At 37.4% G+C, this 15,683-nt stretch overlaps 1 protein-coding gene across 1 annotated transcript; it reads left to right on the forward strand.

Moving 5' to 3' along the window:
• The first annotated feature begins 397 nt into the window (after positions 1-397).
• KRBOX4 (KRAB box domain containing 4) lies at positions 398-14,354 on the forward strand. The gene is given in 5 exon segments (XM_016127783.2): positions 398-680; positions 2,005-2,169; positions 2,437-2,529; positions 14,096-14,284; positions 14,287-14,354. Coding segments are annotated over 5 exon segments (798 nt in total).
• Positions 14,355-15,683: the final 1,329 nt, after the last annotated feature.

Here is a 15,683-nt window from a genome sequence, read left to right on the forward strand (position 1 = left end):
CTATTACAGGACACTTCCCCAACTGACCCTGACCTCCTCTACCTTCTGACCCCTGAGCCTAAGAGGAGAGCCAGGCACTGAGGGATAGGCCCGCCCCCATGAACGGCTGTGGACCGCAGCAGGCGCCACTTTTCTTCTGATTCCTAAGAACTGAAAAAACGGAAAGCGTTTTGTGGGGATGGAGGGATGTGAACTCCCCAGGGCGAATGGCAATGAGGGATCACCGCACGGGAAAACAGCAGGACCGGGACCGTTGGAATAGTCCCCTCTCCTCTTGCAGCCCAGAGACGCCTCCCAGCCTTTCGTGCGACTCGTTGCGGAAAATTATCTCACATTCTTGTTGCTCCATCGAGCCTCAGTGGGAACCACATCAGACGCATTGCTCCCTAAAGGCACCATGTTGGCCATTGGTGGCGGGGCACCACTTCTGCGCGTGCGCCACGCTGCGACCTCGGCCTCCTGGGTGATGAGGGTATGGAGGGGAAGTGCTCTGCTGACCCCGACACTCACCCCCACGGCCCTGTCACTCATCCCTTCGGGGCACAAACCCATCAGCCCACAGCCCCTCGGCCACTCCGCTCATCCCCAACTCCGCCTCCCCTTACTTCACTCCCAGAAACCGACAAAGCAGGATGGAGAACAGGCAGCAGCACTCCCAACGCCCTTGTCCAGTAGTACAAGTATTTGTAGAGAATACACCTGGAAGTTGGAATTTTAAGCCAAAGATATTCACCCTTCAAATTTGCCCTCCCAAAACAAATCCTAGACTAACTACTACTTTCAAAGAATTTTAAAGACCAGATCATATTTCTATGTTCAACTTTTCCTGGCTATTGAATGATGAAAGGAATCTGATTCATTTTATGAAGCCACTTAACTTTAAATTTGAAGAAGATACTACAAAAATGTAAATTATAGACCATTTTAACTTAAGAACACACATGCCAACATTCTAAAAAAACATTCTGAATAGAGCATTTATAAATTGAATTGGATATTTTTAAAAGTATTTCGTACAAATGGTAAAAAATTCAAACAGAAGCTTTGTTCAACAAAAGGTGAAAAATAATTCTCCCTCTAACCCTGTCCTTGTCTCCATTTTTTTATACATTCTTCTCGAGATCATATATGCATATCTATGTATTTTGATATAAGAATCCATTTTTCTTTTTATTTCTTTTTATATGTTAGAGCACATTCTGGTCCTTTTCATTTCACTGTGTATTCGCTCAATGCCAGATTTTCTCACATCAGCACTCTTGATATTTTAAGCCAGATAATGGTGAGTTGTGGAGGGCTTTTGTGTGCATTGGATGATATTTAGCAATATCACTGACCTTTACCCTCTTGATGTCAGCACCCACAGCCTATGCCCTTTGTCATGACAATGAAAGATTACTACATACATTGCCAAATGTTCCTGGAGGACAAAATCACCCAAGGTTGTACCTAATTTATGAAAAAGGCTACTTGATATTCCACTGGCTGGAAATACCATTATATATTTACCTTTCTGCTAGGGATGCACATTTAGGATATCGATGTCATTTACAGTGTAACAAAACATATCCATGTACATTTCAGTTTATGTTCATGTGAGTATGTCTGATCTGGAAGATAACTTTCTAGAGGTGAGAAGTCTAGGTCAAAGGCTATGTGTATCTTGAATTTTGACAGCTTAGGGCTTCTAAGCCAGGTGGCCCCCTGTTCTTATCAGTGTGGTCATAGTCCCTAGCACCTGAGCTATCATTTGGGAGGGGTGAGAGTAGGGCGTGGGCTGCTCTCAGAACTCCTGCTGGTGACACATGTTGGTCACTGTCCTTCTGCACACTCTGTTTCTTGTCTGGTGCCATGCCTATTGGGGCCTTGTGAATGTAAAATGTCTTCCTGAATTTAAGGCCACCAAGTGCGGGTATGACAGAATGGGATCCAGAGTGTAAATAGGTGGGTTATTGGAATTCAGGCACTTAGAAACATGAGTTCTTGTTTGTCACATCCCTGAAGCCCATGACTCTGGGGTAAAGAGGAATGTGCTGTTGCAGAAATCATTGACCTTCAGGGACGTGTTCATGGACTTCACCTTGGAGGAGTAGCAGCAACTGGACTCCACTCAGAAGAACCTCTACAGGGACGTCATGCTGGAGAACTACATCCACCTGGTCTCTGTGGGCGAGGGACTGCTTAACAGTGTGACTAGAATGCCCCAGCTTATGCCCCACCCGCCCTCTCTCTCTCTTAGCTACTGGATACTCAGGGGTGTCTGAAGCCCTGAATAAGCTCAGGCCTAAGGCTCACTGTCAAGAATTCAAAATCTCATTTGCATCCTGCACAATACTGTTACTAAGACCAGATCATCTTCAGCAAGCAAGGATGGCCCTCAGTTCTGAACTGCATCCAGCATTAATAACAAAGTCCTGTGTCATTTCACCTCCTCAGGATACCTTGTAGCCAAACCAGATGTGATCTTCAGGTTGGGACAACTAGAGGCCAGGAAGGCAAATGGAGAACCCACAACCCAGAGATATCCAGGTGAGCATGTGTCAGCCTGCCAGGACAGGGGAGAGGGACCTGTATTGCAGTGAGAGTTTGGCCTCAGGGTTTGCACCCAAGAGCTCTTAGAGCTCCCAGCCTTGGGAACACAACTCAGGTCTGATGAAACTAGTAATTGTTCTGATATCCAAAGGATGCCCCCACCTACAGCCCCCTTGTTCTTGTTGAGGTTTCTGACAATGTGACCACTGCTGTTCTTTTGATCCATCTCTAACTTGTTTATCCTGGTTGGCTAGTGAGAAGTGCCAAGGCTTTTATTCTGCCTTCTTCCCTCCTTTATGGAAGCTTTCGAGGCTTTCCCCCTATCTTGGGCATTTGCATTTTCATCAGAAAAGAAGCAGATACAGGTATGATGTTTCCTCTTTATTTGCTATACGGTGGGGCCTTTAAGTCTGAAACTTAGAGTCTTGTTTTCAGCCTACCTGGTTTATTGGAGTTGGTGTGAATAACAACAACAGCAACAACAAAAAGTTTTCCTAGTGAGCTTCAATTCTACCAGGCCAGGTACCCACATGTCCTTGTCTGCCTTCGCATTGTGAATGAACAGTGTCAACCTTCACATAGGTCTCTTTCTTATTTTCTCTCAGGCTTTTCCAAAGCTGACTTGATTCCACCTGTTTTCAAATTCCTCCTCTTATCAGTACTTCCTTCCCACTCAACTCTTGTCTTTTGTATTAACCTATCTATTTATTCAAAAAAGAAATAATCTGATGAGGACATTGCTCCATGGTGGCAGGCTGCTGTGAGTGGTATTTCAGTCCTGGGCTGAGCTGCTTTTCTTCCTTGTTTGTTTTTGTGGTTTTACTCTGGGTCTCTTATGGAAATTCAGGAACTCTTTAGATGTTAGTCTTCCTCTTTTTCTCTCTCAGGCACAGCGGCCACTCAGTGGGCCCACCCAGAAGTCTGTCCAGAATGCTGCTACTATTCATTGTGATCCATGGACTAGCAGCTTGGGCATGGCCCGGGCTCCATGCAGATTCTTGGGGCCATCTCAGACTGACTGAATCTGCTTTTCAACAGCTGTTAGAGGTTAATGTCAGAGCTCCAGCTATAGTCAGACGCTGGCCAAAGTGACTCCCAGGTGGCTTCTCCAGAGCTCATACCCAGTAGGCAGGGGCACCCTCTCTCTCAGAGCCTCCCTGTGTGGGATTGTACTCACCTCTCTTTAGATTCTCTTAGGGACATTTTGGGTTATAATTTCCTCTTTATTGGTCAGTCATTCCCATATCTGCTGCCTGTAGAGATTCATCAGGATTTCTGGCCTTTTGATGGCATGTTTTTTCCTACTTCAGATGTTTCCAGGGATTGTAAATGGCTGTGAGTCTCATTCTCATTTTAGTGGTATCCTGAAAGGAGGCAAACTAGAGTCACAGTCCAGACCAAATTCCCTTATATAAAAACTGCACAATATTAAAAGTAATGGGAGCTCATGTTAGTGTAGGAGTATGTAACAGTATGGGATACAGAGTAATCCCAGTGCATTTCCAGTCACACCTCCAAGGGCATCCTCTTCTCACAGTTTCTGTTTTTAATTCTGGTGAGCATCTCCCTAAGTTCAGAGAATATTCTCACACCTGCATTTCAGGAGTTTTCAGTTTTAGCTTCCTTTTATGAAAGATAAGGATTTAGTTCAATTACACATTGGCTTTCTGCTCCTCAGCTCTTTCAAATTTTTGTTAAATATGTATCTTTAGTTTCTTTATTTTGCTGGTTCTTTATTACACTGAAAAATTTTGGATTTTATCCTAGATAGTGGTGGTTGTTTCATTGTTTTTAATCTTAGTGTATCATGTAATAAACCTGGTTAGATTCAGACCACTAGCTTTGTCTCACCTTCTGTGATTGTTGATTCTGATCAGTTCAGTTTTCAAAGTCTTCGCTGTCTTGCTTCAGGTCTGTCTTATGCATGTGTAAGTCTCAGACTTGAGCTATGGTTTAAATCTTGGTTTAGTTCAGTTTTTAAGGCTTTGGTATGATGCTTTGCTTTCCCTTTTATGCACAGCCCTTGGATGAGCTCATGTCTTGTGGAGGTTCTTAGGACATTAGGACAAAGTCTTGTAAAAAAAGAGTGGGGACAAAAAATAATCTGATGTATAGGCTGCTTTTCCACTTTTAACTCATTTTCAGAGTCTGCCTGCTTTTGTTTACTTATTAGAATCCTCAAATAGTTGCTTTCCATATTTTGTCCAGGATTTTTAGTTGCAATAATCAATAGGAAAGAGAGGCTATAGTTAAACATACTCGATTGTGACCAGAAATAAAAACCTTGGTTTCATTTGTTCTTCTTTTATTTTATTATTTTTGTCCTTCTACTAGTTTGAATTTAATTTTCTCTTTTCCTGGTTTCATAAGGTAGAAACTTAGATCATTAATTTGATAGCTTCTTTTTCTAACATAAGCATTGTGAATGCTATGACTGTCCTTAAGTACTGATTCAGCTGTTTTAGCACCTTTATTGTGGTATAATTGACATACAAGAAATTGTACATATTTAAAGTACACAATTTGATAAGTTTTGCCATGTACACACTCATGACTCCATCACCACAATGAAGATAATAAAGTCATAGAATGAGTCAGGAAGTATTCCCTTCCCTCTTCAGTTCTTTGGAAGAATTTGTGTAAAATTGGTATTATTTCTTCCTAAATGTTTGATAGAATTCCCCAATTAAGTCATCTGAGACTGGAGTTTTCTTTGTGGGAAGGCATTAAACTACAATTTCAATTTCTTTAATAGAAATTGAACAATGGATATTGGGTTATTCAGATTGTTCTTGTATGTACTTCGGTAATTTGTATCTTTCAAGGAGTTCATTCATTTCACCTAAATTGTCAAATTTATTGGCATAATGTTGTTCATAATATGCCCTTATTATCCTTTTTGTTTTCAAGAGTCAATGATAGTCTCATTTAGTTTTCAAAAAGTCTAATCACGTGTAGTAGGGAAAACTAGGAACTTCATTTAAAGGGAGATCTCTCCCCAACTAATGCCTGCTTTGCTGCTCAGGCTAGAAATTTTGAGTGGCAAAGGAATCATGCTCACCTTTTTCTTTCTTTCTTAGTTACCTCTTAGTTTCTTTCTTAGTTACTTGCTCCTTGGGTGGAGCAAGTGAGGAAGGAAGGAGATACAAAGGACAAAAATAGTTTGCCCTAACAGATTAAGATGTAATCTGATAGTATTGCCCTCTACATGTGGCAAATTCCAAAGACCAATTCTTCCTGTTCTTGGTACATTTTTGGTTTCCTTAGTGATGCCCTAGCTAGGGACCCCTGACTATATTTTCCTCAATGGCAGCAATACCTCTTTTCCAACAAATTGTTCAATGTACCTCCTTCTCACTCCCACCCTCCAGCCCCACAGTACACCTCCAATCTCTTTTTGCTGAGGTTACCCTGATGCTAATAGAAAGCCATCTTTCTAAGCCCTCTTGCTAGCCCTCTTCATATCGAGAGAGTCAATATCTGGCTTGTGGAGCGCGCACACACATTGTGCGTGTGTGTGCACACGCGCGCATGCATTCATGCAGTGAGACCCACACCTTCACCCCCTGTGCACCTCTTCACTGCTGCCACATTCTGCCTCGGCCCGCCTTTCACTGATAGAGTTTTTCTAGGTACAAATCAGGTTCCAAGTTCTCTGTGTCCCCTAAACTGTAGTGGACATAAATCAAGTTATATTCTTCAAGTCCTTACTAGATTAAGGGTGAGCAAACATAATCCTCTCTCTCCTATTGTTGGAGAGAGAAAATGCCACAGCTTTCAAACAGTTCTCTCCAAAGAAAATTTCTTCCTTGGTTTCTTCATACTTAATACTCTTCTACTTATAAGATATATGTTACTGCTGAGGTACATTAAGTGGTTTTGACCTACTCCTTTTAAGTCCTGCAAAGGTCTCTAAACTGGGGAAGCACTTGGTAGTATTTTATTACCAGCCTTTAAAAAAAAGAGTAGGATTTTTCAAACTTATTTTTTTCTTGTGATGCTGTACATGGGTTCTAATAGCAATGTTAAACCAATTACATAAGAGCATGGATTGCAACTGGGTGGATAGATACAACCTCCTGACATGGCTGAAAATTCAGATTTTGAATAGGAAGCATCTATGTTAAAATGCAAAGCTCTGTAACTTAATCGGCCAAAACTGATGGTACAGACAATGCATGGTTTAGACCAGTGCTGCCCAGTAGAACTTTCTGCAATTATGGCAATGTTCACTATGTATGTAAAATTGTAATATGGGCACACTCTTTACATTTTGGTAATCTGGTGTGAATTGGTGCATTATTATAATTTTCATTTCCTTGATTACTAGTAAAGGTATTTATTTTATATGATATTGATTATGTGGATTTTTTCTTCTGTGGCTTACCTGTTCATATCCTTTATTCATGTTTTTTTGTTGGGCTGTTTGTCTTTTTTGTTGGTTTACATGGATTCTTTACATATTCTAGATTTCAATTTGGTATGTCGTCAATATCTTAGTCTTGGTTATTGATGGCGTTTTTTGAGTAGAAGTTTTAATTGTAATGCAATCAGTTTTACTTATTTTTTAGTTTGTGATTTTTGTATAATTTTAAGTAATTCTTCTCTGGCTGAACTCATAAAGATGTTTTAATATAATTTTCTTCTAAAAATTTTAAATTTTACTTTGTATTTTCTTAAATCTACCTAGACTTTATTTTTACACAACTTATGAGGAAGGGAACTATTACTTCACCTTTTTTCCCATGTGCACATCCACTTGTACTATGTCATGTATTGAACCCTTTCCACAAAGGTGTATAATGTCATTTCAGGCAGAGGTCAAATTCTATATATGTGTGAGTCTGTCCCTAGGTTCTCTATTTTGTCTCATTGGTCTGTTTGTCCCTTTGCCATTATCATGCTTTTATAACTGTATTCTAATGGATTGAAATGTATAAAGCACTTAAAACAGTGTCTGGCAGTAATGCTATGTAAATGTCAACTATTACACCAATCTTATTGATATCAACATTGTTAATAGCTGGTAGGATGAATCCCCCTTATCTCTTTTGACTCTTTGGTCTCCCAGGTAGGTATTTTTGGATTAGTTTGTCAAGTTCCATAGAAACCCTGCTTTGGGATTCCAATTGCAATTGCATTGTGTTTGAGAAGAGTTGGAAGCAGGTTCAAGATTGGCATCATTTTACTGTGGGACTTTCCTATCAGTGAACTCTTACTCAGCATTTCTCTTCCATCATTTAGTAATGTTTTGAACTGTTCTTCAGGAAGTGCTTGCACATTTTTTGTTAAATTTATTCCTAGTTTTCTTATACTTATTTGCAATTGTGATTGGGATCTTTTTTCCTATTGCATGTTCTAACAGGTTAATCCTAGTGTATGAGAATGCTAATAATATTTATTCAGCCTGTGTACAGAAACCTTTCTCAATGCTTTTATTCATACTAATTAGATTTTTTGAGTGTTCTGTGTAAACAGTTATCTTCATAAAAACAATTGTCTTTTCCTTTCCAATTATACCTTTTAATTCTTTTTTAAAAATCTCATTGTATTTGTCAAGGCCTGTACAGTATTTAATAGATGCAGTGATAGCAAGATCCTTGTTTGTTTCTGATTTTAATGGAAATAATGATGAAGACAATGATAGTAATGTAATGATAGGCACTATATGAGTGCTTGCTATGTGCCACAAATGCACTGTTCTGTATGCTTTGTATATATTACAGAGCTTAATCCTCTGAATGACCCTGTAGAGTTGGTTATCTTCATTTTATAGATGAGAAAATGGAGGCACAGAGCAATTATGTAGCTTCTAAAACTTCCAGCATTAAGCATATTTGCTGTGGTATTTTGAAAGATACCTTTCATCAAAAGCTCCTTCTATATTCCTAGTTTGCTAAGACTTCTTTTAAAAATCATGAATGAATGTTGTTTTTTTCTTAAATGCTTATTTTTTGCATTTATTGAGAAATTTTTTTTGCATTTTTCCCTATTAATTTGGTGGATTATATTAATAGATTTTCTGATATTGAACTGTTCTTGCATTCCTGCACTCAACTCTATTTAGTTGTGAAGCATTTTTCAAATTAATTGAATTCAGTTTACTTGTAATTAATTTAAGAGTTTGCATTAATAATCAGAAGTGAGATAGAGCTTAGGTTTTCTTGTATTGTCCTCTTATTTTGGTATCCAAGTTTATACTAGCTGTATAAAATAGATTGGATATTTTTCCTTCCTTTTTTCTAGTTTCTGAAACTGGATTGACTGAAATTTACCTTTTTTTAAGAGTTTGATAACAATCATCTACAAAAACATCTGGATAGGGTGGCCTTTTTTAAGTCAAGACTTTTGATTACATTACAGAGTGAATTTTATACTTTTTAAAATAATTTCTAATTTATTCACATTTTCTGTACCTTCCATCTATTCTGGTCATTTTTTTAGACAATTATGTTTCATCTGAGATTTCAAATTTACTGACCTAAGACAGTATTGTCTTTTGATTAAAGAAAAGTAAGTTTCATTTTTATCAAAAGTAGATCATGTCTGAGGTTTGATGAGTAAAATTAATGTGGTAAAACTAAAGAAAGTCAAGAGCATAATAAACATAAAATTCAGGATTGTGATTATGTGAGAAGAAAGAGAGTGAAATAGGCAAATGAAAACCTTCAGAAGTAACGATAATTTGTTTTTAAATGAGTGGTGAATATACAAGTATTTTTTATATCACTATTTTTTATAATTTATCTATATCTTACAAAATTATTCAGAACTTTCTGTTATGGAAGAATAAGATTTAGCTCACTTCATTGCATCTGCCACTCACATATATATACACACAAAGAGTTGTTCCCTGTGTTCTCAATATGATTATATCATAACTTTGGTTTCCATCAGTACTGTTATTTACAACATTATGACTATACACAGCTGAGTCATGTAGTAACCTATGATTAATTTACCTTTCCTACATAACTTTTTGTTTCCTTTGGTTAATAATTATTGTATTTCTTTCATTTGCTTCTTTCTCTATGTACTTACCATGAGTTCAACTGAAACACTCCATGACCAGTTGTCTAGACTGACTCTGAAGGCTTCCAGAGCTATCAAGTGTTCTATCAGTGTCATACCCCGAGTTTGTCTAGAGCCATCTGATCACTCCCTTGTAGGTGGATTCTCTTCATTCCGACTTGCATAGCTGCTGCTATTCTGACATCTCTCTTCCCCATCATTCTGGGGATCTTCTCTATTTTCTGCATTGTTGGAATCCCTATTTGCTTTATGCCATGCCATCTTCCACATTTCATTGGTGCACATTCTTCCATTACTTTCTTTAGAAAGAATGAATATAAGGTCTATGGGAAGTAAAAGTTTTTGAGATTTTTGATTATCTAAAAGTGTTTGTTATAGCCTCATCCTAGATGGATAGTTGAGCTTAGGGTAGAGGTCTAGGATGGACATTTTTTCCCTTAGACTTTTGAAGGCATTGCTCCATCGTCTTCTGATTTTAATGTTCCTTTTGAGAACTCTGAAGCTATTCCAATTACTGATATTTAATATCAATTTTTCTATCTGTAAGCTTATAAGATTTATTCCCCTTTATATCATGCTCTCTGACATTTCTCCATGTACCTTGATGTAGGATCATTTCACCAGTATTGCTGGGTACTTGGTAAGAGATAAATTCCACAGGGATGGTTGCTCCTTTCTCATGCAAAGCCAAGATGCTGCAGGGCTAGACAGCCAAGTGCAACTCGCAAGTCCAAGACAAGTGCACTTTGTCTGTGGGAGATTCCAAGTTGACCCACTAAAAGTAAGCACCTCAGGCCAGAAAAATCATCAAACTCCAATGGTCAGGCATCTAGACTCCCAAAAGAACAGGTGTTCAGTGCCTTAAGCATATAGTCTTAACAACATAGGGAAGTTCCAAAAACTGAGTTCCCAGACCTCAGTCAAGAGCCAGGCCTGCTGTGTTAACATTTACCTGCATGTTATCTTTATTGGTACTCTTTATTGCTTCATATGGATTTGAGTTACCATATAGTATCCTTTCTTTCTTGGAGCTGAGCTCCAAGTTACGTCAAATAGTGATAGCAACCTGGGGATGGAGCTTTTGGTGGAGTTCCAAAATAGGTCAGCTGTTCAAGTTGCTGTGAGACTGCCAGTTTTCACTGCTAATGGACCACAGAGTTGGGGAGCCAGCAGTTTGAGGTCAGAGGTCAGGGGGGTTGCATCACACCAAGTGAAATACCACAGACTTAGCTTTTCTTACTGAGGTTCACTGATTCTTCTTCAGTAAATGCTTATTAATTTGTTGTATGCCTTTGGTTAATTTCCAAAGTCCTGAAAAATGTATTTTGGTAATTTTGCAAGTATTTTCATTGCTTTTATGGGGGAGAGGATTTACTGAGGTCTTCATCCCACTGTTCAAGAAGTCCTACCTTAAGGCATTTCTCTTAAATCTGCAGAAGAGTAGACAATCTTAATCACAACAAATACCTTTATAGTTACCTCCTAGAATTAGCAAATGTTAACATTTTGATATTTGGTGGTAATGAGTTTTATTTAAATAAAAGTGAAGCCCCCTTTCCCCTCCTGAATCCTGCTCCCCTCATTCTCTCCCTAGGCAAATAATATCAAGAATTTGGTGAGTATCCTTCTAATCTATGTTTTTATACTTTTACTACATATTTGTATCTGTAATCAATATAACATTCTTTTTATAAACTTAACCAGATTAGTGTACTTGAACAATAGGGGTCTTTCTACAACCTGCTTTCTGTATTTCGCATTGCCCTTCAAACTTTCCCTATGCTGATTCATTACATTTACTTCATTCATTTTAACTCCTGTATAACATTCCAGTCTCTGAGTATCATGGTTCATTAATTCATACATCTGTTGGTTGTTTCTAATACTTTTTTGCCGTTCCGTACATGTATACTGATTCATATTTGCAGAATTTCCCTATGGTATAACTACAAATGGAATAAGTAGTAGGGTGTGTACATTTTTTAACATTACTAGATGTATTACCTTTTTTCTCTCACAAATAGGATCAATTTGCCTTGCGTATTTAAGAGGTTTTTATCTATTTAAGTGAAATTGCTTTATAATATGTTCATATCCTGTCATTTGCTTTTGGCATCAAGATCATTTGTTTTTGTATAACATTAAGAATTGTTTGACCAATGTTATTTTGGTTATTAGTGTTGGATATATCTCTTCCCATAATTTTATTTTCAATATTTTTCTCTCATTTTGTTCTAATTGTTTTTTTAAAAAAACAAAGAGCTGATTTTTAAAAATGTAATTTGTTATAGTTGGCTTTAATTAATACTGATTGTGTTATTACGACATTTGTATTTCTTCTTTTATTGTATTTTTTATATATCCTGCTTTTTCTTGACCTCTTTTTTCCTGCCTTTTTTAGATTTTCTTTACCTCTTGGCCTTTTCCCCTTTAGTCATTTTCTTCTCAAATAATTTAAGTACCAAACATTATTCTTAGCCAGACTTTGTGTTGGCAAACTCTTTGTCTTGTCTTGTCCAAAATGTCTTTATTTTGTCATTTTTCTTTGTGATAATTTATCAAGGGATAGATGACAGCTTCTCTCAGGACTTTGAATATATTCTTTAACCTTATGGCTTCTTTATTTTGCTGATGAAGTCTGATGTTGATCTGTTTCCTTATAGGTGCATTTAAAAATTTCTCCATGGTAGTTTTCAATACTTATTTTCTGACTTTAAAATCTTGCAGTTTTAATAAATAAATAAAGTCTTGTGGTTTCAGTGAACTGTGTTTAAGTGTGGATATGCCTTTATTTACTACACTCAGAACTCTGGACATTCAGGGATAGGATGCATGCCTTTCTTCCATTCTAGAAAACTGTCAGTCATTGTCTCTTCAAATTTTGCCTAGATTGGGGGTCCCCAAGATCACTACTACCTTCAGAGATTCTTGTGCAAAACTCATGGGAATTGACATATTGTTGTATTTACTGCTAAGATTTATTACAGTGATGTAGTGAGGATATACAACTAGATTATAAGAGGAAAAGACACTAGTAGAGTCTGGAAGAATCCGTATATGGTATTCCTTATATTCTGTCCTTCTTACGAAAGGTCATACAAGGCACACTTCTTCCAGCAGTGAAAATTTAGCAACATGTGTGTGATATTTATGCCCAGGGAAGGCCATCAGAGACTCAGCAGCCTTGATTTTAATTGGAGGCTAGTTAGATACACAAACTCTGCCTAGCACTTACCAAAATGACAGACTCCCTGCAGGAAAGGAAATGTTCAGCATAAATCATATTGTTTGTACAGGCTTATCGGTTAGAGAATGATAGGGACATTCCTGAACTCCAGATTCCCAGATGTCAGCCAAGGGCCACCCTTGCAAGCAGGACTTTCTAATTATAGCAGTCTCGGGGCTTCTCTGTCGATCTGTTTCTTGGCATATTCCCACTGTCTTTGTCTATTCTTCCAATTGGATTTTATTTTAAACCTTTGTTGGAACTTATTTTTCTATTTTTCTTACCTTATTTCCATTTTGTTAACTCTTTATGCTACATTTTGGTTGATTTCTCACGATTTGTCATATAATTCATTAAACCTATTTTTATCTGTGCCTAATACAACCTCTATCTACTGTTCAACCTCTAGCTTTTCATAACACCTATATGTTTGTTTCTTTTTTCAAAATTTCCTGTTTTTCACCCATAGTCCAGGTCTTACCTGATTTCTTGGAATACTTGAAATGTTTTTGTTTTAAAGTCCATATGGTTCTACTAGATACACTTCTAGGAATGTGGGAGTATCTTTAAATGTATCTGCTGATTCTCTCTTATGATTCATTTCCTTGTGAGGTTTTAAATTTCTTACTGTGAACTCTTCTGTGATAATTGGTTTTCTACAGACATTCTTTGAGCCCCAAGCTATAAAAAATAAGAATATACCTTTTGGAAATTTTGCCACTGCTAAGAACTTACTAATAACAGGACCAATTTTTAGGTTAATTTTTCATCTTGTTTTCTCTGTACTACACTGATAATCATTTGGATTGGGTTACAGAACTAGGTTTCTTATTTTTTTTTGTATATAATATCCTTATTTCCAATTTCCTTGTCCAGTGGGGAGTCTTTCTAGTTCCTGTTAAACAAACATGGAAGGCCCTCGTGATTCCAGCTTTGAGCACAAATTAAATTCTTGAACATTTATGGCCTGTCGTCTGGATTCCCCTGCAAAAATTCAAGCTTTAGTTTCTGTTCATCCCATTTTTCTAAATTCGTACTTCAATTTTGGCACTTAATAAATTTCCTTTTTTGATTTTGAGCTTGGCTGTATATTGAATTATTTTTGTTAAATATGGGCCAACATTTCGCTGTATTTTCAGTTAGGAGAGCTGGTAGTGGTGGTTGTAGAGCATAAGGAGGCTCCATCCACATCAGCTCAAGATCATTGGTAGGAGTATACAGCAGAATGTTTATGAATTAATTTTGTCCCAGAATATTATAGTAGAAACATTTACAAATTTAATGATTCATTGCATTTCTCCCTAGAATTTTTGCAAGTTGATGACCAGATAGATAACCACAAGGAAAGCCAAGATAAACCTCTGTGGCAAGCTGCATTTATGGAAAAGGAAACACTGAATGATGAAAGTGGCCAAGAATTCAAAACATGCAGAAAAATTATTTATCCCAGCACAGACTTTGTTTCAAGACAAATACTCCCTAAATATTATCCATGGAAAAGGTGTTCAAAACATAATTTAAATTTTCTTAGTCAAAATAGAAGCTGTGTAAGAAGGAAAGATGATGAATGTCAGGCATATTGGAAATTGTGCTTCCATTCTAATCTTGTTGAAGCTCAACCTGGAGAGAAATTCTTTGAACTGAATCACTGTGGAAAAAGCCTCCACCCTAAGCAAGCCCTTAATAACAGTCAGAGAATTCAAACTGTGGAGAAACTCTATGAATGTCCTGAATGTGGGAAAGTGTTTATCCAGAAAGCAAACCTTGTCGTACATCAGAGAACTCACACTGGAGAGAAACCTTATGAATGCTGTGAATGTGCAAAAGCTTTCGGCCAGAAGTCAACTCTCATTGCACACCAGAGAACTCATACAGGGGAGAAACCCTATGAATGCAATGACTGTGGAAAACCTTTATCCAGAAGTCAACTCTGATTAAGCATCAGCGAACTCATACAGGAGAGAAACCATTTGTATGTGGTGAATGTGCAAAAGCCTTTAAGAGTTCATATCACCTTATTAGACATAAAAAACACACATTAGACAAGCATTTTATGAAGGTATCTAATGTGGTAAGTCCAGCTTTATGCATCGAAGGAGTCATACAGGTGAGAAACCTGAGTGCAATAAATGTGAGAAAGCCTTCGATGAGAAGCCCACCTCCATAAAGTATCAGAGAATGCATACAAAAGAGAAATCTTATGAGTGCAGTGAATGTGGAAAAAGTTTCAAGGGAAAGTCACAATTCTCTGTTCATCAGAGAATTCACACAGGAGAGAAACCCTATGAATGTAGAATATGTGGAAAGACTTTTAGTGGAAAATCACACCTCTCTGTCCATCATAGAACTCATACAGGAGAGAAACCTTATGAATGTAGAAGATGTTGGAAAGCCTTTGGTGAGAAGTCGACCCTTATTGTACATCAAAGAACGCATACTGGAGAAAAACCCTATAAATGTAGCAAATGTGGGAAAGCCTTCAGTGTGAAATCAACCTCTCATTGTGCATCATAGAACTCATACAGGAGAGAAACCATATGAACACAGAGAATGTGGCAAAACCTTCACTGGGAAGTCAACTCTCATTAAACATCATAGAAGCCATTCAAGAGATAAAAACTCTTAAGAGTGGGTTAATTTCACTAGTAATTATAACTCATTGTATATCAATTCACCCTGAGAAGTAACCTTATAAATGTATAAAATGACATAAACTCTTCACATATTATTTAGTGTTCATTTAACTTAAAAGGCCCAAAGTATAATTGCAGAAGCATATGATGTGATCAATTTTTCACCTAGAATCTTTACCCATGAGTAGAAAACTGTATATCAAAGAAATCAAAAGTTGCAAAACTGTGAGAATATTGATGTGGGAAAGCCTTTAGAGAGA

This window comes from Rousettus aegyptiacus, unplaced genomic scaffold (assembly GCF_014176215.1).
Source record: "Rousettus aegyptiacus isolate mRouAeg1 unplaced genomic scaffold, mRouAeg1.p scaffold_m13_p_9, whole genome shotgun sequence".
Lineage (NCBI taxonomy): Eukaryota > Metazoa > Chordata > Mammalia > Chiroptera > Pteropodidae > Rousettus > Rousettus aegyptiacus.